Source organism: Rousettus aegyptiacus, unplaced genomic scaffold (genome assembly GCF_014176215.1).
Source record: "Rousettus aegyptiacus isolate mRouAeg1 unplaced genomic scaffold, mRouAeg1.p scaffold_m13_p_18, whole genome shotgun sequence".
Taxonomy (NCBI): domain Eukaryota; kingdom Metazoa; phylum Chordata; class Mammalia; order Chiroptera; family Pteropodidae; genus Rousettus; species Rousettus aegyptiacus.
Window position 1 is genome coordinate 17740583 of NW_023416293.1, and position 24571 is coordinate 17765153.

General features: G+C 37.7%; 1 protein-coding gene across 7 annotated transcripts in view; it reads right to left on the reverse strand.

Moving 5' to 3' along the window:
* ARID4B (AT-rich interaction domain 4B) overlaps window positions 1-24571 on the reverse strand; it is a 113452-nt gene that overhangs the window by 33200 nt on the left and 55681 nt on the right. For all 7 annotated transcript variants that reach the window (XR_004955470.1, XR_004955469.1, XM_016163384.2 and 4 more), the window contains exons 7-16: window positions 21235-21326; window positions 14182-14320; window positions 11580-11659; window positions 9846-9922; window positions 8708-8862; window positions 5790-5862; window positions 4035-4129; window positions 3048-3145; window positions 2064-2307; window positions 1593-1768 (exon numbers count right to left, since the gene is read on the reverse strand). Coding sequence is in view for 5 of the 7 variants with exons in the window: in XM_016163384.2 (XP_016018870.2) it covers window positions 1593-1768; window positions 2064-2307; window positions 3048-3145; window positions 4035-4129; window positions 5790-5862; window positions 8708-8862; window positions 9846-9922; window positions 11580-11659; window positions 14182-14320; window positions 21235-21326 (1229 nt within the window). In the remaining 2 variants the exon portion in view is untranslated. The remainder of the gene's footprint in view (window positions 1-1592; window positions 1769-2063; window positions 2308-3047; window positions 3146-4034; window positions 4130-5789; window positions 5863-8707; window positions 8863-9845; window positions 9923-11579; window positions 11660-14181; window positions 14321-21234; window positions 21327-24571) is intronic.

Consider the following 24571-nt stretch of genomic DNA (forward strand, 5'->3'; position numbering starts at 1 on the left):
TACAATACCTACTACGGGCCAGGCACTGAACCAGGCATTTTAAATTAACTTATTTAATCTCTCATACCTGGAATATGGACGAAGAACACTAAAAATTCTTGGCAGTAGCTAATTACTCACATTAAGTTTATACACTATAATATTTTATTAATTCTTTATACTTGTAAAATTTTCTATTGCGCTGATCGAATAAAATTCAGAACTCAATTCTGGACGTTGCCAGCGCGTAACGCTTCTACAGACAGCCAGGGGGCTGCAGCAGACTTCAGAAGTCTGTGCTTTGATGCACTCACAGATAGATATCTGTCAGAAGTCGAAAAGCAGTATAGTTGAAGAATTAAATGAATAAAAAACTACAAAATACAGTTTGTACTATAAATACCTTTTTAAAGTACTAATTTTTAAGTTTAAGATAATTATTAGCGACAAAGAGAAGACACAGAGGCTTATCAGAGAGCCTGCCACACAGCCGCTGCTCCAGAAGTAGCAGCAGACGCAAAAGTCAGATTTTCAGGCAAAAAGCTGAATCCTCACTAAGTTTCATAGTAGTCGAAAGAGTCTCCAGCAGCAGCATGGAGGACTTCACAGATACGTTTATAGACAGAGAACCGCGACCAAGTCTAATGAACGGACACTTAACTATGTCCGTCTAAACCCAGTTTTTCTTTTTCCAGATTTATTCGCATGCTGAGGCTAAAGTTTCGAAACACTAAAATGACCAAGAGATTTAGGCCGAAAGCTGAATACTTACTTTCTTAATAGTTGAAATAATTTCCAAGTGCAGTAATGAGTACTGGAAATACACATTTATACACACAGATATATAACAAAGATAATAAACGAACACCTTTTATGATCTTCATCTGACAAACACATCTAATCATCTAATCATTTTTTTTTTCTCCTCCTCCCTGTTTGGCTTCATGCTGTGGCCAAATTTCAGAAAAATACTAAAATGATCAAAAAATAAAATGTGGTTGTACTTATTTAAAAGGATCAATAACAATAGGGATGTTTAGACCCTCAGAAATAAGATTAGACACCAGAAACCACCTATAAAGTCCAGGGGTCCCACTGGCAATGCACAAATTACAATGCAAATAATTCATCATTCCAAACTGACCAAAACAAGTAATCACTATTGTCATAGAAAACACAACAAAACAACTTTGGCCTTTTAAAGACTATTAGTACTTTTCCATTCTTATTTTTTTGCTTAAATGAATACAACTCTCAAAATCTACAGCCAACATACCATCTACAAAACACTGTAGAAAGTCATCTTCCCAAGTTTGTATTATCTGGTTATTCAGCAAAGCTTAATGCAGTAGGAAGTACTTTTTCTCAAGCTCAAAATTTTAAAAATTTCCGTGATGAGAGCAAGAAGAATGAATCAAAAATATGATCCTTTGCTACAAATTTGCATTAGTAGGGTCTCTGAAGGAAGCAAATGCTGTTTGTGTAATAAATGCAGATACCATTATTCTATATTTTGTCAATTAAATTTAGATTCATACATACACACATACGAAGAACAAATTATAGGAATTCACTGAGCCGAAATGCATCTTAACCAAAAACAAGTTTCTTACCCAGATTTTGCTTTTTCTTCTTCGGCTTCTACCTTTTTGCTGAGGGATTCATCTATCCCAGTTGTCTCATCATCTTTACCCTCCAGATTTTCATTTTCTTCTGTTTTTTTCATGTTAACTTCTTTTTCCTGATCAGTTTGCGTAGGTACAGATTCTAATAAATTCTTTTTACTTCCCTAGAAAAAGATCAGAGGAACTAAACCAACAAAAGTAAAAATTGTCAACCTAAATTATGATCTAATTGTTAGCAAAAAGAGGTACTAACCAATACTAATATTGAGAAAGTTATTAGTTATTTTAAGAAACTCCTGCCATTCCTAAAACACTAAGTGAAAACAGCAAACGGCACTTTTAAACACGAAAATGGCACTTACCAAAGAATAAAGTAAAATTATACAAAATTTCACTATGAAAACTTTAGAGGATATAGAAAATGTACCAAAGGAAAAAAAAGGACAGTATCTGATTTACCAGAGAGGGTTTAATATTTTCCTTTCTTTCAATATCATCTTCAGTAGACTTTTCCTCTTTTGGTATTATTTTTTCCTCCTCTTCGATCTTTATTTCTTTGATCTCTTGTTCATTTTCTTCCTTAACTTTTATTTCTTTTACATTTTCACACTCCTTACATGGCTTGTTAACAACTTTCTCTGGCAATGCCATCTGAAATTCAATGTTGGCCGATCTACAGTACTCCTCAAAACCATATAAGTATCTAGAAACATGAAGAGAAATTATATTTGGGAAAACATTTCAAAATACCACTGTAGAGTTACGGTTTTTTAAATTCATGCATTTAAGTTCTCAGATATAGAGCCAAATTAATATTCTGATTTTATTCAATTTGAGTTCTTCCCAATCTTTTTAACCCAAATAGAAGTAGTTTTCAAAGAAGATATTCTTTTAAGGACACTATGCTACAAGTGAAAAGGCAGTCATGATCTTAAAAACAGTAGCCGTAACAACAGCAGGCGTCAGAAGGGTTAGTAACGGCATCCGCTGGCTGAGTGCTTCATCTATGCCCAGCATTGGGCCTCTTAGTACATGGAAAATCTCACTGAATCAGAGTAATCCTAGGAGGCAAACAGTATCATCTCATTTTACAAATGAGGAAACTTAGGCTTAGGAGAACAAGTAAATGGACTAAAGGTACCAAAAGCTAAGCAGCAGAACTTGGATTCCAACCTGTTTGTTTAACACCTTGGCATTTTAACCTCTACACAGGTTACTTTCCAAATGTACTTAGCCAAGAAAACTTTCTTCATAGAGTATCTCATCGATTTTAGTAGTATTCACAGAATACATGCTAGTAAATGCTACATTACAGAGTGGTAACTCTAGCAAAAATTTCTGATTTCTTCTTAGGAGACATAATCGACCTAAGTTATGTTATAAATTCCATCCTGTTTTCTAGATAAAATATTGACCACAGCCACATCAAGTACACCAACTTACTTTTTATAAGCACACTTGACATTGTACCCTGCGGCTGAATTTAAGACAGGGATTCCAAGGTCTTGGTAGACTTGTTTCCAAACGGCTCCACTTTCAATCTAATGCACAAAGGGAAATGAAAACTCCCAAGTTAAGAGGTAGGATATAATAAAACTCTGATACAGTATGTATAAATACAGTTACTGGTTCAAAATCTCAAAGAAATGAAAAAGAGCCCTCAATAAATGCTAGATCAAAAATCTGGTTTACAATAATATTTTAAAGTTTTAGGGTCCTAACACATCTCAGAGAATTACAAATGTTGAAATATTACACCTTTGACTTTAAAATAAACTGTGCTATAGTAATATCCACATTCCTAAATCAAAATTTGTAATGAAGAAACAGATAGAAATTTTTAAATGATGTGTAATTTCCCATAAAACTTACAAGATAATAAATCAAAGCAGTTCTATGCATCTTACTAAACATTTTATTCTACAGAATTTTCCCCTCAAAACAGTCTTAATTGGATAAGCACCATCCACTATGGCAAAGTTAAGATAATTTCTTCACTTCAACAAAGATCTTCTGCATGTTTATATAATATGCACATATACATATAAATGATATGTTTTACATATATCGGGCGCAATGGAAGAAATTAATGATATAAATAATATTAAGACTAATCCCTGCTCCCAAGGACTTTACAGTCTAGTGGAAAAGAGACACAGAAAAAAAGAATTTCTACCGATTTAGTTGTGCAGTGATAGACACTCACGGGTGGTTTCAGAAAGTCTGACGGTCTTAACAGTCAGTCAGTCAGAAAGCTCATTTAAAAAAAAAAAAAACTTTAAATTTAAATTTGGTCTGAGGAAGCTAGCTCTGCTTCTAATTTGTACTTTCCATATTTTTCTTTTCCTTCTTAGATTTTTTTGAAAAACAATTTTGTATGAGAGAAAACATGTATGAAAAACATGTTTCACTTGTGATTATAATACTTACATTATCGAATCCACCAAGTTTGTGTACGAGTCTGAATAGCTTAAAGAGATTCAAATTTCGATATCCAAGTACAGGTCGTTTGTTAATAGGTGTGCCTGTTAAGGAAAACACAAAATGTAATCAATATTAAAACCACACTACATATTTTATTTAAAATTTCAAAAGATTCAAATATTACCACCGAGTATAGCACAAAACTTGTATGTGGAGAAATATCCCTTGTTAATCAAAAACATCATGACTACTACCTTAAGGCCATTTCATTTTAAAACATTTTTCCTCATGTCGGATTTTTGAAACCTTATACTATTTTTTATTCCCTTAATGGACAAAAGAATAAATACCGGAGAGAGCAAAGTAAAATTCCAATAAAACACGATGTACAGACATTAGGGAAGCGAGGTTTGGCAGAACTTAGGAAGTCCTGAGATAACTGGGCAACTGCTTCGCACTGAGAGGTATTTTCATGACACTTTGTGTTTCACCAATTTACCACTGCTATGAATGACTCAGAGGAAAGCCACGGTTGTGTTTTTGTTTTTGTTTTTCATTCTAACACGGGAAAGTGTAGGGCAAGGACACTGCCACTATCAGACCTTTAAAAGTGGCGGAGGCAAAAACACGACAGAGATCATGACCTGTGGCCCTTTCAAAACTACGTGCAACAGGCACAGACATATTTGTTACTCTGGTCTAATATTCCAGTGTTTTCATTTTCTTCACTTTTTTTTAAAATCTTATACAAAAGCCTAAGAAATAGCCTACCTTGTTAGGCCACGCCTCCATTAATACAAAGATATAACACTGGAATCAAGGACATTTTATATTAAAGAACAAAAAGGTACCCATGCTGTAATAGCCACTATAATTTATCAAAACATAAGACAAAAAGAGCCGGCTTCTACTCATTAGAAATACAAATGATGATGATTTAAAAATCATTAATCTCCAGATTACAGCTGCATTTCCAAGTACTATTCATTCGTTTTGTCCTCCTCAATCTAGAAACCACACTGTGAACAGCGAATGAGCAAGAGTGAAGGAGCATCGCGGCCGGACCTTGGAGCACGAGGTCGTCACTGTGGACGGAAGGTTAGCGCCCACCCTGCTCTGCCCCAATCCTTGCATTTCTTTTAACATCAGGCGGATTCAGCAAACTGAGCCAAGGCTCACCTTGGGACTCCCACCCTTCCCTCCTTCCGGCTCTCTATGGACAGATTCATTCTCTTCCCAGTTCTGTGACCGGGTCATAAAAAGACTCCCGGCGTCTTCGAGTGCGGCCCTCCCTGTCGCGCATGGCGCGTCGCGCATCTCTCGCTCGCTCTCCCTCTCTTCCCCTCTCCCTCCTTCTCTGCGGTCTCTCCCCCGCACACCCTGGGAATACCAAGCGGTGACTCTGTAGAAGGAGGCCCTGTACTAGAGGCATCTGTGCGCGTGCAAACAACAGCGCTGATTCCCACTCTGCTGCTTTTCCCTAGTGTAAGGGTTTCCTGGGTCCCATGGATGGGTGGAGGAAAGGACTGCACAGAATACAGGCATTTATGGGTCCATGGCCATGACAGTCATCAAAATACTGTCAATTCCTCATTCCACTTCCCAGGTGACAGACACTATTGCTAGCTGCTGGGATGCTGGCAATCGAAGACGGCCATGATTACCAGTGACGTGACGCTCAATGGACAGAATTATTATTTTCAAAGTAGTAACTACCTGATGTCGACAACATTAATGTTGAACAAAAGAAAAAACACTCACCTCTATCCTCCATAAATTTGTACAACTGCTGAAGGAAATTCTCCCTTTCTTCTGGGAATGGTTCTATTTCTTCCTAATTTTAGTCACAGAAGAATAGAAAATTATGTTCCTCAGTTAAAAATTTTAATAATATAAGCAGATTTCCTATCAATAGCAAAGACTAATACTCACTAAAATACTTCAATGGCTTTTTACCAAATAAAAATTCTTTCTTAAAACTAAACTGTTCAAAGACAGAAAAGTCTAGACCTTTTACGCTTTACAGAGGAATGCATCCTAAAAGGTATCTCAATAGTGACAACCCTATATGTAAATTCTCATATAAAAAATGAGACTAAAAATGATTCACAAACATTTTACCAAATAAGAGGTAGATTCTTTAAATTAAGGTCACAGGCTCAAGAAGACCTCCTCTCACCCACATTAAACTGGGTCGGGGTTTAACAACAAAACTGACTGTTATTGGTCCTCAAGGAACTATACAAGTGTGGGTCCCATTAGCTGTAGCTACAAGCATCCTTCATTACACAGAGCCCCACTGTATAGTACTCAAAGCTTAGCAAATCCGTAAAATGGGGAACGAACTTGATCTACAATACCTGAAGATTCAGACTTAGGGAAATCTTCAAGTAATAAAATAGTTCCCCGATTTATCAATTACAAGGGAGGGACTAGCTTCTTGCTGCTGTGGCCAGGGGCTGTGGCAGTAGGGAGCTGGTCCTGAAGCAACCTGCAAGGAGCAGGGTAGTAGGTGAGATGGAGGAACTCGTCAATCCAGTGGCTATCATCCACTCAACAAACATTTAATGAGCACCAGTCAGCATAGCCATTACGTCAGGTGCTGAATCAAATAAACGGGAAATGAGCGATGGAGCCTGCTACTGCGGAGCATCACTGGGGTGATGGCAAAGGAAATGATTCAAAATTTACACCGAGGCTTTACAGTCGCTCTGGCTGAGGCAAATGTATTTCTAATAGTAAAAGCCAGGAGCATACTTTCAATGTATAGTCTAAGCACACCATCTTAATTCTTAAAATCATGTGCCTAATGCCACTGAATGAGATTTGACCCTTTATAAGGTAGCAAAGCAGAGGAAGGCAAGTTAAAAACAAAAACCCAGGTTGATAAACCATTAGGCATGCTAGTTGGACAGAAAAGTGTGACAATTATTAACTTGTTTATGATCAAGCTGCATTTCTCAATTTGAGCATGGCCCATGTATGCTGGGTTTTGCGAAGGCAGCCAGATGTGAAGCTGAAGGAAATCCCTTCTAGACTTTATCTTAGATGTCCCCATGGTACAATATTTAACTTTCAAAATCTGCCAAGTTCATTCCTGTTGCAAAACTTTTAAGTGAAGTTTGTATTTAACATAAGAAAATATTTAAACTGGAAGCAGATTTGCTTTTACAAAAACATTTATAAAACAAATCTAAGCAACCAAAGTTTGGTAACTAGCATTTATTAATCTTCTGTTACATGTTATACCCTGTGACAGACACTTTGAGTATGAGTATCAGTTAAACATGGTTAGGGGAGAAGAGAAACAGACATCAATAAATGTGCGCGCGCGCACACACACATGCAAAACATGTACACAGAACAGCAGTAGTTTAGACTAGCACGTGGGGTGACTAACTTTCCTGCCGTGAGAAATGTGATGACAGTTCGCGGTTTCCCTTTCCGACAATGACACTCAAATCGGGTTTGGAAGCTGAGCAGGGGGTGCCGGGCTGGGCGAGGGAGCACAGAGGGGCTGGCATGTGTGCAGCTGAGTAGCAGCAAGGGACATCATTTGATACTGCCAGGGCATGAGGCTGCAAGTAGGAGGGCATGTCGAGAGAAGTGAAGGGGCGGACGGCAGGGCCTGGACTGCAAGGAGGTCCCGGGAGTGAAGCCTGAGTACTAGAGCAGTAAGAAGCCATGAAGGAGGCTTTAGGCGAGACCGCCTGCTCGTCTCAGCGTTTGAAATAGGAAAAGTCGGGGAGAAGACTTAAGACTGAGGCTTTTCCACTGTCTTGTCCTTCTGCACCACCAGATCATAAAACTCGAACACAAACAATTCTATCTCATTAACAGTCGTTACTACATCTAAATGGCAGAATTTTACAATACCTAAAACATTACATAGACATTACCCGAGTTTCCTAAAAACATTAAGTACAATCCACTTCATAATCAAATACGGTACGTAGCCTTCACTATGTGCACTTCTCACCAGTAACTTTTAAGAAGTTGTTCAACAAACCGTTAAAGAATACAGTGGCACGATGTCACTAGTAATATCATGGACATCTTTCTTGGTATTTGTCACTACTAGACCTAAAGTACCAGCTACAATAATTCCAAAACTTCAGTTCCTTGATCCATATACATTAAGAGATGTGTTATTTATGATCTAATTAGAACCACCTACCCATTTGTATTAGATAAAATCGTTTAAGATTCTCCGAATCAAAGCGATACTAATCGTTACTTTTTTGTTGATTATTCTTTTAATACTAGATAGAATATATATTTATGCTTTTCTAGGTATTTTAATAAAATACGTAGGTGCAAACATTGTATGAGGTGACAACTATCTACACGATGGTCAAAAGTATGTGAAAGTAGTTTTGCTATGTTAGGTGGATATTTCCTTAATTATCTGATAAACCAAAAGCACAGCAAGATTAAGAAACACTTTGAGGTTATTGGGATAACTATACTTGATATTTTTAATTTCATAAGATCATATTTCTATTTTAAGGTAAGTAAGCAAACTACTTGATTATGATGAGTATCACAAATAAAACTGTTTTACAAAATGTTTCTAATACTAAAAATATTTAAGTGATTAATGACTTATGCCGACCGCTAACTCACAAAGGAAACCCAACTCTGTTCTCCACTCTGAAGGCGAACACCCTCCTGCTTACCTCTTCCTCGCTGCTGTTATCCTCCTTTTCTTTTTCGTCATCTTCCTCCTCCTCTTCTTCCTCCGCTTCACTGCTAGAGCTATCCTCTTTCAACTCAGTCTTCCAGTTAGCAGGAATAGTTCTACTTCTGTGAAATTCAAGTGCCTGATCAAAGGCTGGAAAGAGACCATAGACTATGTGAACTAGAGAAATAAGACAACTGATTTGTCAAAACACAGTAAACGAGATGAAGAAACGAAAACCACTGTTTTCATAAGTCCACTGACACTTATGAACTGTTTACTTCCTGCCGGGCACCGTGCCGGCCGCTTTTCCATGCAGCTCGTTCAATCGTAACAGTCTTAAGCACTAGGCGCTCATTGCATAGATGGCAAAACTGCTACCACTGGAACACCTTCCATTGGTTCAAACAATTTCAAGAGAAAAAAGCAGTTTTCTTCTTTTAAACAAAAATTAAGCATGTCTAGTAAAAACAACTTTGATAGGTAAATCTTTAATCATGTAGCCAACAAATGACTATTAAACAGTATTATATATCAAGCACAGAGCCTCTGTAATAAAATACAATACCTAAAAATATACGACAAATATGTTTGCTACATCTCTAGTTAAACCTGAATTAGATTAACAATTAGCTTCAATTAAAATGAGCTACGGTTATCAATTTGTAATACATGGAAATAAATTCTAAACCATAAATTCTTGATGATTTTTAATCAAACGGCTATTTACAATGCCAAATATCAAGTAAGAAATGCAATTACTGCATATTCCTCAAAAAAATATAACTATCGTTATATTATGAGAAATAAAAATCAAAGTTACTTTGATTCCTGTTTCTATCATCCTCAGGAACTAACACTGTATTAGTAGGCAACAGCCAGGCTACAGTAATAGCTGATGTTATAGTTCTTCCCACTTTTAAATTATTGCCTCTGATTACAAGCTAGAAAAAGAAAAAGGAAACATAAGATAACAAAAGACACATGGGTTGCAGAAGTAAAATTCAGAGGACCAAATATAACTTTAAAGACAACTTTAAAAAAATTTTTTTTTAAAGAATGAAAGAAAATTTAATCTTGGAAAATACTTCATCAGTTTTTAAACTGACTATAATTTATTCCAGGATTTCCCTTACCTTGTTTTAATAGAGCATCGGGCTTTGGTGCAGTGTCACTAGTAATTTCATGGACATCCTTTCTTGGTACTGAAGTACTGCAGTAAATTTTTAATTTTAAATTAAAAAAAAAAAACACAACAGAGATTAAGAGTCCAATTATGCACAACAGAAAGCTACTGAAAATACGGGAATACTGAAATGTACAATGAAAAGTGACTGTACACAGGACTGCAAGTCCCAAATAAAAAATGCTAGATAAAATGTTAAAATATGTAATCATCTACAAAAGGACCCCAACGTGAGAGATGTTTTATAAACAACAAGGCATTCTCAAATATCTGGGTCCCTGTCTAAAACCAATAATGAAAATACTGAAATAATAAAAATAATAATAATAAAAATGTTCGGAGAGCAGAATCCAATAAAAAAGAGGTCAAACAGTAAGAATTAGCCATTATCTTGGAATAATCATAAGCAATTATGAAATTTAAGACTGGAAGAAAATGTTCTAGTTTACAATGTAAATGTTCTAGATTTTAGGCTCACAAGCAAGCTTCGAATATACAATTTACTGTCCTTCATGGAACTCCCCAAGCAGCAGGAGCGGTCAGATGCAAGCAACGGGAGATTCTATCCCACATGTCATACAGATTTCCTATTTTACACCATTATGCAGCTTTAATGCATTTGGTTTGTGTCAATCAATCCACAAGAGCCTGAAAACTACTCCAAATACATTTTCCAGCTTGCTTGTTTTTTAAACTTTTTATTTTAAAAATTTCAAATATATACAAAAGTAGGTAGAACAGTGCAATGAACTCCCACATACCCATCAACCAACTACAATAATCCTGCACTCATAGTCACTGCTTCATTTATACCTCTACCTACTCCCACCCCAACTGGATTATTATAAAGAAAATCCCAAACAACATATAATTTATGATATTACATTATGGAGTTTTAAAAATATACCATCATCATACTTTTAAAATTAACAAATCCTTCCTATCGTCAAACCAGTACTAAATTTCGGTGTTCACGTTTCTGATTATCTAAATTTTGTTAAAGTGGTTTTCATACATTGTTTTTAAGAGTCAATTTTTAGAATTTGAAAACTCAAACACCAATCTTAAAACATAATGATCCTTTTAAGGTATAATAACCCGAATAAGGTAAAGTATAAAATAAATGGCTTTCCTAGTCACACGATTCTAAACAAAACAAAACAAAACAAAAAACCAAACACCCTGAAATTCGTAACTCGTTTTAAAAAAGTTCTACATGAAAAATCACTTGCTTTAAGTGACGTTTACAGCAACCCATTCTAACCCTCAGACTATGGAAGTCGGATGCTGGAGTGGAACAGGTTATCATCGCCACAGCCATTTAGACATAATTAAAAATACCTAAAAGTCCTAATTAGACACTCAAGAAAAATAAATACATCGACATATCAACCAAGTATTAGATAAAAATAGATATATCAAATTTGCCGCAGCAAATCACCGGCTACAATACGAGCAAAGCTGACAAATTAGACAGTACTGAGAGTCTAGTTAAGCATAGACTGAAATGAAGGAGACAGACACTGTAAGAACCCCACTTAATTCTAACATGAAAAATGATACTTTGAAACATTCTATATGATGAAATTTAAAAGGGTAATGTCACTGGAAATAACGGTTTTATCATTTACCATCCTAATTTGGAAAAACAGCATATTTTTCATACCGAGTGCATTATACTTACAACTTGCCATCTTTGAAAGATCGAACGAGAATATTATCTTTTTTCACAGCAATTTCATCACTACAATCAGGACAAACCACCTTTAAAAAAAAGCGTGAAACTATTATAAGAGCACATTTATAGATTATTACATAAATACCAACTATTCAAATATTTTATAAGTAGTTGCAGTTTAGTTTTAAAACTAACTTGAGTTTGAGGGCAAACGGTGCGAACAGACACAAATAACTTTAAATGCACATCCTACGCCCTCCCAGCCCTCTGGGCGACCCGCGCGGCCCTGGCACAGGCACGGGCTTAAAGCAGAGGCGCGGCTGTGGCTAGGCTGAGACTGTGGCCCAGTCCTAGTCAGAGACCAAAGCTCGAGCAACGGCGGGAGTGGGGGGAGGGGACGGCAAGAGAGGCAGAGCGTGGCCGTGACAGAGGGTCTGCGTCATGGCTCAGAGGACAGGAGCCAAAATGGGATCAGGTATCAGAACGGTAGTAAGAGTAGTGTCCATCCTAAAAATAACAGAGGTGAGGTCTTACTAGTATTTACGTTTAAGTATATTCTTTGATGCATTCTGCAATTTCTTCATAATACTACCCACTCCAAAAAGTAAACATTTTAAAGTGGGTGCCTTCCTGGAATCTGTACGGGATTTATTACTAACATTTGAAGGTTTCTTTTATTTGAAATCGCCTTAGCTGTTATTTACAGTAAGGATAAAGCATGTCTTCCTAAGGGCTGTGCTAACGAGAGATGCCTATGAATTCTGATTATTCTAATTTCAAGACAGCCCACTATGTATATAGTGAGAAAAGTTAACAGTATAGACACATTTTTAAGTAAAGAATGGGCTAAGTTTGACAGGTTTGTTTTAAGACCTGTCTCGTTAGCTCTGGAGAGTGACACAATGGTACAGAAAGGCAGGCACTCCCACCACAGGCTAGAGAGGCGCTAGAGACAGGTTAGTTCTAATTCAGTCGTTTAAAAAAGTTAATTTTCCATAACTGTAATCATAATGCATTAAGGATTCCTTAAATGTTGCTGGCATTCTCAAATAATTCACTAATGGAAGCCTTTCCCATGCATTAGCATCTACGGAAACGTCGCTGTCACTTAAAACGAGCCCTGAAGGAAATACTAATACTGGTTCGCTCATTCACACCTGGCCACGACTACGAGGTGCTGCTGCACGGGGAGCCGGAGAAGGCAGGTTTAGACGGTCACGGTCCCCCTACACGGGCCTGCACCCCGGCTAGGAAGTTAAGTCCTAGTCTGGTGTCAGGGCCCGCTTTCCGGAGGAGACGACATTCCGGCTCAGCGCTGCAGCCTGAGCAGGTCTCGGCCTAACCACGGCTGTGCGCGTGAGCGTGTGTGCACAGCACAGGGCCGCGCAGTGACCGGAGAGCAGGCGACGAGGAGGGCCTGAGACAGCGAGCACAGAACCCATTCCAGGAAGTAAAAGGTCGGCGCGGCCGACTTCCCTCCTGGGCTGAACGAGAAGCAGGGTTCAGATTTCTCAGTCTTATAGATGTTAATTCTCAGGGCAAAATCTAAACTCTTTAACGAAAGGGTCTGAAGAAAGATAGCATCCTCACAGATTTGCCTTTTAAAAAATTACTTTAGCTGTTACGAAGAAATGGATCAGAGAAGGGCAAGAGTTGGAAGAGACTAAGCTACTGACGATCATCCGGGTGAAAGATGGGGTCTCGAACGTAAAGTGGCGGTGGCAATGTCAAATTAAAGGAATGAGAAATGTTAGAGATGATCAGGGAAGTGGAGAGCTGAGAGAGAAGCGGATGGTTAGGTTTCTGCCTCGTGCAAATGGTGTCCATCACTATGAGGGGAAAGGATGGAGAAGGGCCAAGTTCGGGAAAGGGGGAGAAGAGAATACATTTACTTTCAGGCCTAAGTTGTGAGGTGGCTAAAGGATGTTCAAACGGAATACTGCAGCGAGAGATGCCGAAGTCCGGAGCTCAGAAGAGACGTTTGAACTCCAAGATAGAAACTTGGGAGTCAACAGTCTAAATAGCAGGGGTCTAAACCTACGAGCCAAATTCACCCTTTTGTCTCCTGCTCATGAGCTTAGGGTTTTGAAAACTACACATGTGACAGCTCTGGCCAGAGCTGGCAGCGGCACGTGAGCAGTGGGTTCAGCCTTCATTCAGCTTAGGAACCACAATCCACATTTTCTCCTGTTCGCCCACATGTGTTGTTTACTTGGTCCCTAAGGTATTTCAGTCTGTTATTTCTGCAACCAATGATATAACCAGGGATGAGATCATCCTAAAAAGAATACAGAGAGATATATTCTGAACCCTGAACAACAACATTTAAAGCCTGGTTAGAGGAGAAACAGGGAAGAAAACTGAAATGGAAGCAAAAACTTCCTCCCCATAAGATGGGTAAATACGACTTATTTTTCAATCTCAATTAGGACTGAATGAGACTACTTATGTACTCAGACGATTTTGAAAGTAATCTCTGTGTGAACTGAATGATGCCAAAGCCACTTCCCCATCTTTTACCTATGAAAAACACTAGTAGGAAAATCGATTGTTTTTACATGAACTTACATAGCTAAAAATTAAACGTTTTTATACTAAAGTTACTCACCAGTGCAGGAAACCACAGTGCTTTCTTTTTATCCAAACTAACGTAATCTACACACACGACTTTTCCTAGCAGCTCATCGATCTGTTTCCTATCATCTTCATCTTCATCACTGGAGGATGAAGAAGATTCTTCCTCAGGTCTAGGGAAAGAAAACAATAAGGTATTTCCATTTATCTTCACAAAGAGTAAGCATACCAAGTTGATGAATGTAAGTATTCTAGAAATGTTATCCTATTTCCTCAAACCTACAGAATGGCCCATTTAAATTTTTTAAGTTTTTAAAATTTCCAAAGAATAACAGAAAGGGTTATCATGAGAGGAAAGCACATCGTTTTCCTTAAAATCTCAGTTTATTTAGTGCTATTTTAAAAAATTAAGAGGAATATTGAACAGAATAACACTGGTCTTCAAATTCTCATAAAAGGATAAAGGCCCCATATAAAATACCCCAGTTCTATATATACTAAAATAAACTAGATCTTACTCACAGGTTAAAGGGGTCCTAGAGACAGTAACTGTACACTCTCAATACAAAGCTAATTTTAAAAAGAGAAGGCAGGTCTTTATCAACCGGGGTGAGGGTAGGGAGAAGAGACCATCTGATAAGAGATCACCACTGCTGTCCCCAATACCAAATATACACAAACTAGGTATTCATACAATGTGCAATATGGTTCTTTTGTATTATCATGTTAAAAAGTCCTGCCAGTTATATTGTATACTGAACTAGTAAATGAGAAAGACATGAGGAAAAGGAACTAAAACCACCTATTTGATGTTAGAGGGAAGTATAGTAAAAAGTAAAACTAAAAAGGACAAAAGAAACAAAATTAAAAAAATTCTACTCTGAATCTGGTTGTAAGAAGAAAGCCCACAATCAGTGCTAGAGAAAATAAATATTCTAACAACTGACTGCTCAAAATGCTCAGAATAAGACACTAAAACATGTTAATTAAACAGACTGCAATGTAAGTTCTTTTTTAAAAACAAAACGGAATAATGACTACTCCTGATTATCTCCAGAGACAAAAATATTTTTGAGATAGTTAGCAATGACCAAGTTCACTGACAAAAATGTAAACTGACGGTATTTTAAAACTTTAAACATGATTTATCTATTTGGTTGATTGGGATAAATCCAGTATAATCTATATTTGTCTCCATGTCTTTCCAAAGGAATGACAATATAAATGTCATCCCTTTATATGTATACAGTTTAACAGAGAGAAAACATAATAATATTAGATATTTTAGACTGATATGATAACTATCACTATTTGATTTCAAGGATCAGTCAAATAACTTAAAAATTATCCCCTGGAAAAAAACAAAGCAAATCTTAAAGTTTGCTAACTGAGTAGAACTACTGTACTCTGAATGGCACTTAACTGACCCCTACTGAGAATAGATTACAGGCAGTAGGAAAAACCAGCCTACCTTCCTATCGACAGAGCATAACACCTTAGAAATAGGCACATGGCTTGGGACGGTAATGACAGACTTCACAGGTCTGGTTTCTACTTGATGAGAAGATATCTCAAAGATGACTTTTCTCTCTCCACTTTCTAATGATTGCAGAACACAACCAACCTTAAAATCGTAATGACTGCTTTTTAATGTAGTCATAGAAGACTCATTTAGTTAGGGTTTTACAGGCACTATGTCACTATCATTAGCAAGAGAGAAAGTCACAATGTCGCAGATAACGTGTTTCAAAATCTTCGAGAATATTGGGCTTTATTTAACCAACAAAGTCATCTGCATCTTTATAAATTGTTTAATTTCCTTCTTAAGACTTAACAACTGCGAAGACTTCAGACACCAGAAAGGTGTTTGTGTTTACGTGCGTGCACATATATAAACTGGGGACGTAAATCGCCTGCCCCCTCACGGAGTGCAAGCCCAGGCTCCACCCTAAAACTCTTCCCCGTGTGTGAACGGGCCCCCCCCCTCCCCTGCAAGGCTTCGTCCCGGCGATGCTTGCTTCTCCCTCCTCTATCGATTTTGTTCGCCTCCACTGGGACGAGTCCCGTCAGCGTACTATTATCTCCATCACTATGCTGTCATTTCCTCCACTTAAAAAGAAATCCCCTAACCTCACTTCCTCCACCGGCTCGCTTCTCTGCTCCCCCGCTTTGTGGCAGAACAGCCTGGAACACTCTGCCTTCACTTCCCGTAAGTCTCGGTCCAAACATCATTTCAATTAAGTTACCCTGACCATTTTATGCAAATTTACAAGCTGCTCACCCCGATCACCCCTCATATTACTCTTATTTCCACAGCACTTACAAATCTATCATACTATATAATGTACTTGTTTTCTGTAGTTTTACTTTATTGTCCACCTCCCCCAATAGGAGAGCATACGCTCTAAAGGCAGAGATTTTGAAAAGGCCTGTTTTGTTCATTGATATATCTCAAGTACCTGAACAGTGCTTGGCACAGCGTAGACAATAAGTATTTGTCAACTGAATAAATGAAATGAATTTATCTATTTCTTTCTACTGGGGTACTTCTGATTTTATTTCTCCTGAAATCACACAGTGTATACAGTCAGCAGAATGCACGTAACCAGCACAAGCCACACCATTGTACCCGAGGCTCCTTTAACTTCTCTTTTAGAGAAGCTTGGCCAGGAACCTGTTTACATAAAACAAGTGCTCGATACGCTAATGAACTAAAATACGGAGCAGGGACAGTGCAAGCAGAGAACCTCCGTGGTTTCTCCTACCCTCGATATTATCCATATTATCGCTTCTATGGTGCTACAGTGTTTGTTTTATTTGTTTACAGAGTCGCAGCAAAATAACACACTGACTCTGTGAAATAATATCTGACGATGCCACTGGAAACAAAGCTAATTACATGTAACGTTTCCCACAACAGACTAACAGCTAATCACTTAAAGCTGATCGCATGCACTAATAATTTTAAATTAATTGTAAATCAAGTGAGGACTTTAGACAAGACACGTGCCATAGAACAGCAAATGCTGAGATGGAAAGAGAAAACAGCCAGGAACTTCGGAGGCTCAGTTTTCGACATGCGATTCTAACTTCAATGGTCCTCAGTATTTGTCAAGTGATTAACGCAGTTTCAAATTTTATACAGTAAATTAAAAATCTGTATTAGTATCAGGGAGACTGACAATTACGGCTTCTTAGAGATTACAGTGTATGGAATATACGGACATGTACAGACATAAGCAATGAAAGAGTTTTGGTTTAATCCCCCTCCCCCATTTTTATCAAGAAGGACACCAACATCAAATTCTCATAACAAAATAAAGAGGCAAATGAGAAAGAGATCTTCTGGAATGAGCTAGTGGTGCTGGCTGCACAATTTTGTGAACACACTATAAAAAACACCGGACACCGCACACTTTAAAAGGGTAAATTTTAAGATATGTGAATTATGATTCAATAAAAAAAATTTTTTTAAAGATCTGCACACCTGTAAACACCACATTGAAATCCTTAGAATATTGGGTAAATCTTAGCACCGTCACGGGGTAAAATCTGCACCCATAAATAATCCCTAACGAGAATGCTGACAGGTCTTATTATGCCACATTCCTCTTCTGAAGGGGAAGAAAAAACAGCCAGTAAGCTGCTTTCCCACTGGAGCAGGGTACACACACACTGTCGCCGGGTTGCTGGAAAAAACGACTTGGGGGGCGGGATATTCCAGGCATTCTATTCTTTAGGCCGAATAAAATAAGACCTCTGCATATAATGGGCAAATTTTAAGGGCAAAATTTAATCAAGTTATACACGGATTAAAAGTATCAACGATTTCTTTTAAAAAATTAAGCTAAAGGATGATAATGATTAAAAAAGAAAACATCCGAATGTTAGAATTAAAAGTAGCATGTAAACAGAACTCCAGTAAAGGAAGGTGGCAAAAATAACCAATTGTGGACTTGGCATAAATCACCAGCTTTGGGGGCAGGTTCCCGGCACGGGGAACAGCGGCTGTCAAAAGGAAAACAAAGGTAGCGACGTGCTGTCGGAACATCGGAGTCCGGGGAATCTTGGGCAGAGACAGCCTCATTTATCTTTGCACAAAAATAAATTTTAAATGACAGAGAACAATAATGAAGACATTTTTACTTAAATAATGGAAAAGGAAATGAAGGTCAGACAAATGACCCTAAGATCTAGGTCCAAGACTTCGTTGTAGAAAATCACTCTGAAGAAAGGCAGAACAACAACTCCGAGGAACTGTGACTCAGGAGACGGGCACTCACTGCACTGTGGTCCGTGCCCCTGGTGCTCACGCGCCCAGGCTCGCAGCGCAGCGCGCAGCAGGAACGCAACGCCTCTGGACAGGGGAATGGCGTGCGTCGGGGGAGGGAGCGGGGGGGGGGGGGGGGGGGGGCGGACCCAGACAGCCCGGGCTCCACTCCTCACCTTCCCGCCCTCTTCACAAGTACGACACAATCCCATAGCAAGTCTTTTGTTACACACACAAGTTCTCGGCCAGAAAATCACAGACTTAGAGTGTTCGCTAAAATCTTTAGAAATCAAAAGATCAATTTGCTCAGTGACAAGTGCATGTCATATATTCAAGAAAGGGAGACCTCGGCGAAGAAACATAATCGACTTTGTAATAGATTATCATTTTTGGTCATTTTTATAAATCAATCTTTGACATTTTATAAATTAACTTATTTTAATTTTCACACTTCTGGATGGCATTGTAGACATATATCTAAATATGAGATATAATTTTTTCAAAAAATTCTTAAAAGATTAAAAAACTTTTCCCTGTATGTAATCTAAAATAATATGGGAATGTTATTTTAAAAAAAATAACACAGCCTCAAACAGTCCGACTTGCCAGACATAAACACTAGTAAGCAGAATTCTTATATACTCGCATATAAGCAAAATCATGTTACATACTAATAATTTTATGAAAATTTTTTCATTCGATACATGATGATATCTAGTACTTACACAGTGCTTAGTATATACATACTTTAAAAATATGAATTCATGTAATCTTTGTAACAACTCTCAGAGATAGGTAATACTATGATAGGTAAAACTCAATTTCACAGATAAGAAAATTAAGGCACGAACAGCCTAAGCAACCTGCACAAGGTCACACTGCAAGGAAGTGGCAGAGGCAGGATTCAAACCCAGGCCGCCTGGCTCCACCGTCTGCACTCTAAACAACTACGCCACATCGTCACCCTCAGGAGCCACAGAAGTAGAAATCTTCACTAATGAAATAATTTTACATTAAATACACCCCACCCCACTATTTTGATGTCATTAATCATGATTAATTAAGAGATGACTATAGAACTACAGGAAGACTCTAATGATCACTGGCAGGCAAAATCTTAAATTTACAACTGAAGTTATTAACTTTTAAAGAGAGATCAAAAAATTTAACTTATAAATATTTCATGGCAACATAATAGCCACCTGGAACAAGTGAAAACATTATTAGATAAAAATAATATCTAATAATCACAATAGGACTCTTTCATACTAATGTCATCACACATTATTGATTTCTTTTTAACTAGAACACTCAATTTTTAACATGTGTAGAAAAGTAAACAATAGTTTACACCTTGAGTATTCTAAAAATAATCAAGCAGCAAGCTATATTACAAGAAATTATTCACTTAGTAATTAAGAAAAACGTTTTTCTAAAAGGTTCAGAGGGAAAAAAAGGCATGGCTCAAATCATAAGTTACCTATTCATAAGTGACTCAAATCGCTTACACTGAAGTTTTCAATAATTTGATTAATATTTATTTTTAATAGCTACTAACAATATGTTGACTTAGCCACATTAAAACTTTAAACATTTTATTAAAGTAAAATATTCAAAATAGTTTTAAAACAATCTCCAAGAGAATAAATAGAAACTATATTCTCCTGCCCTAACCCTTTCAACTTTCCTTCCGCTTCATGGAGGCAACTGAGTTTTTAACTCTTTCAGCGATTTCTCTGATAGTTACTACCTTATCTCTAAATAATATTCTTACGCTTGTATCCATTTACACATTTTAAACACATTTTAACCTGACTTCCTGTTGTTATAAGGGACTTTTATACCTAAACCACCTCCCCACCTTCCTAACATTGTTTTCTCCTTTCTTAGACAATTTCGGATGCAGGGATCAAACGCCTTTGCTAGTTTTTTCTCTGTTTCTCATGGTACCTCTCATTCCCCCCTCCACGGTTGCAACTACACTGGGTGACCAAGTCCTCCTTTCTAACAGGGACTTCCTCTCCTCCTTCCGCATTCCACGGACTCCCAGCATCCAGAGTTACTGAGTCTGTCTCATGCCTTTCTTCTTAGTCCTCAGCAATTTTCTCTTTCTGGAACGGTCTGACGGTTGTTTCTTTTTCTCTGATGACCTGAAATCGCATGACCCCTTGATCCTGCGATCCTTTTTAATTTGGAGCCCTTGGGTGCGCAGGCGCATTGTGATGAGGGTACTTTGTTAAGTATGTGGACTACGCGCCACAACCGTGAGACGCAGAGATGAAGAGGGCGGCCCTGCTGTCGGGGGATTAGAGGCGCTGGGAAGGGGAAACACTGCGATGAGCACACGAGGTGAGATGCTGACCACAGATGAGTGAAAAGAATTGAGAGAGTCCAGGGGATAAAAACGTATGTTTTCAAAAACAGAGTGGGGAGATACAGAATGGTTCTATTGAGAACTGAAGAACGAGTGAGACAGTGACATGGAAGGGTGGCATTCAAGACCCCAAAATCATGAACAAAAGCAAGGCTTCAGGAAAACAAAGGATGCGTTCAGGGAGTATCGACTCGCTCCACTTTGATCACAGCATCGAGAATCACACAGGGAGAACCGGGAGGCAGACACACAGCTGCTGAGGTCAGCCGCGCACGGAGAGCCTCAAGCACCGGCGCTAAGGAGTCTGAAGTTACTATTAGATCTGAAATCACCATTAGATCCAGTTAGCATTTTGCAAATTACGATTTAAAATTAGTAACTTTTAAAACAATACTAGGAGAAATTAATTCAGGTTCAACTAACAGTCATGAAAATGGACTTACACATGGTTAGATCTTCTTCCTCTATTTGTTTTCTTTCCTATGACTGGAGTGCCAAAATGCTCAGGGTTGGTGAGTGGGAGCTGGTCTAATGTCTGTGGGTAAGAACATAAACCCATCACAAGTTATTACGTTGCAAGTTCTTTTTTCTTTTTAAACCAAATCAGTTTAAAAATATGCTTAGATTTTGAGGTTAAAAACTTCTCCCAAGGAAGACTAAAATACAACTTTCCTAAAGATAGAAAATTTAAAGGTATTAGAATAAAGATGACTGAGCCCATTACTGGAAAAAGAAAAGGTGAAAAAAAATTTAGCTCTTCTCTCTAGATGATTTCATTACCTATTTGAAGGTTGACAGACTTCTAACAATGATTAAAATACAAAACAAACACAACTTAGTGGAAACATACATTTGAGAGGTAAGACAACTACCCATATGTAAGGACCTAACTAACTCCTAGATTGGGGCCATCTGCAGCTCAAATTTTTCTCTGCACACAGAGTCTCATAACATATAAAACAGAATTCTTAACTGGTAACAGAAACAAAATTACCAGAATAAGCATCAACTGACTGAGAAAAGGCTTCAGATAAACTATATTTTTACTTTGCAAACATTTTTCAAAATGAACCTTTATTAAAGAAAAATGTAAAAACTAGTCTTTTTACATTTCATATTTTATTTTCCATTCCTTTTTAATCTGCAGTACCCAATGTTGTACTTAGTATGAAGATAATAATCAATAAATGAACACTTCTTTATTACCAACTGACGGTTTACGTCAACCTGGTTGTCCCTAACCCCATCCAAAAATAACGATTTCCAGGCAAGGCATCGGTTGACGGTTAAAAGCAAAATGAAGAAAAAGGGATTTTGGAGTTGTGTCTCAATAGCAAACACTTCTTAGATTTTCTTGCTGTTATTTCCTGGAAAAGTGTGCATATCCCAAAAGTTAAGGTATCAATCTGAAGATGCTATCCCAACTAACTCAGAATCTTGTATTGATTCTGATACTGTTCCTACTTTTTCTGCATTTTTAAGATTTTCCACAGTTGCTAATCCTTCCATCCCTCCAAAAAAACCTTTGCTACTACAGACACTCATAACATTAGGGGAACTAAAAAGCCCACGAAAACATCAGGACTGAGGTGAGAGAGAGAGAGGAACTACTTAGGATAAAGGCTTCTCAAAGTTACACGCCACAGTGTCGGACAGAACAGTGCCTGTCAGCTTAGATTTCAGGATCAGACCTCTAAGTACAAACTAATGCTTATATTTAAAAGGAAGTTTTTAACTTTTACTTTTAAAGCTGAGATAATTTTGTTGAGACAATAATTACTTAAAATGTAAAAACAGGAAGTGTATTAAGAATCCATTTTGCATAACTTGCTAGAATATATGTAAATGTACTTAAGGTACATATGTATCCAACTGACAAAGAATATAGTACTAGCTATAAAACATTAAATAAAGATTAATTCCTCAAAAACTAAGACAAAAATCATAACTTTGATGGGGCAAAAATCTTTCAAATTTAGTTTGTAAACTGGGCATTTAAAAAATATCAGTTGGAGTCAAAGTTGGCCCAAATAGAGTAATATGCCACACAGAAGGCTTTCAAAGTCAACCTGTCGTTAACGCCTAATTATACTTCCCAAGGGTGAAAATTTCCAAGTACTACATTTGGTAAACAGGGAAAATAAATTAACCTGGATCCCTTTCTGCCAAGCTAACAGACGGAAGAAATGCTCTTTCTCACTCCCCTAAAATCAAGGCTGCTCTCTCCAAAGCAGAGATTCCTATTACGTACTGAGATTTCTATTTTAAGCATCTGCTTGTCATTTCACTTGCTTACAGGAAAAAAAATATCCAGAATTTCTAAGTTATCTAGGAATCACACATAGGAATTTTCAAATAAACCACTGTCTCTCCCTGATATGTACGTAATAAGAGTGAGATCAATAACAAACGCCTCAATCCGAGCCTCAGAAAGCAGGAGAACCTTTACCTCAAGTGACAGAAAACAATGAGGGGAAGGTAGAATTTGTCCTGAAGAGAAAAACCCAGAGACTCTTTGCATATTAAAGGCTCAAAGAAAATTCCATAGGCCTGAAACATACCTACAGCCCTGCTACCTGAAATGGGCTGCAGGACATACGACCCTTTCTTTAGAGTTTTCATTGCATGCAGTACATGCACAGAGAGAATACCAGCTGATGAAGCGGCCTCTGCATGACATTCCAGGCAGAAACGCTCTGTGGAAACACCCGACGTTCCAACAGACGTCAGGTCGAGGGCAACATCCGCATTCAGCCAGAACCAGTGATTTGTACGGTGGAATTTAAACTGACTGAAGTGCTGCTGTGACCTCTTTCGCGGAAATCTTGAAGTCTTTGTTTAGGTATGTCGATTATTAATGGGATTAGGGACCCAAAATACTGCTACTATGATGTGGCTATTCTCTCGAAGGCCAAAGTTATTACTAATAATAACAATCATTATTGCTGAGTAATCTTTCAAAGAAAGTGAAAATTTTTTTTTAAATATCAAATACAGGGAAAGAATATACCGATGGTAGATTAAATACACTCCTGGCCATGTCTTCATAGAGCTTAATACACTTTTAATTTTTAAATATTTCTAACTGGTTAATACTTTTTCTTCTCCAACAGGTGGTAAGTTACCCGAGGATAAATTCCGTATCTACTTGGCTCACCCTTATGTCCCCAGTACCTAGCACAGCACCTGGCAAGTGGGAACAAGGTAAAAACACATGCCAGGATTCCAATCACCCCCTAGCGAAACATCAAGTGCAACGTGTACAGACGCACACGGGAAAACTGGGCCTCCTGGAGGCAAGAAGGAGAGGCGCACTGAGCTCCTGGTTCAGCCTTTACACTGCAACTGGCTTACAACCTATTCCCGCTTAAAGTTCTCCTGCAAAAACAAAATTAATATTTGAGATATTTCTCTGGATTAAATAAGACACACGCTTAACAAAAAATTTTAAAATCAAGTCTTCGAACCCCCCATATTCACTGACCTACTATAATTGTACACATGTTCTCAGGGAAATGAAATTATTTCTAAGAATTACATAAACTCAGAATTGTTACTTCATCAGTTTTAGAAGCTGAATTCACTGTTTGCCCCAAAGCTGTACGCATTTCCCATATGTAAACCTTCACAATTAATCCAACAAGTATTTATTGAAGACTTCTGCTTAGTAAACACCGCTGGGAAAAGGAGAGCCCATCGAGATGACAATAACAGGGCTATTTCCAGCTTAAAATCTTACAGGGAAAATACGGAAATTAAACAAAAAGACCATAAAATAAA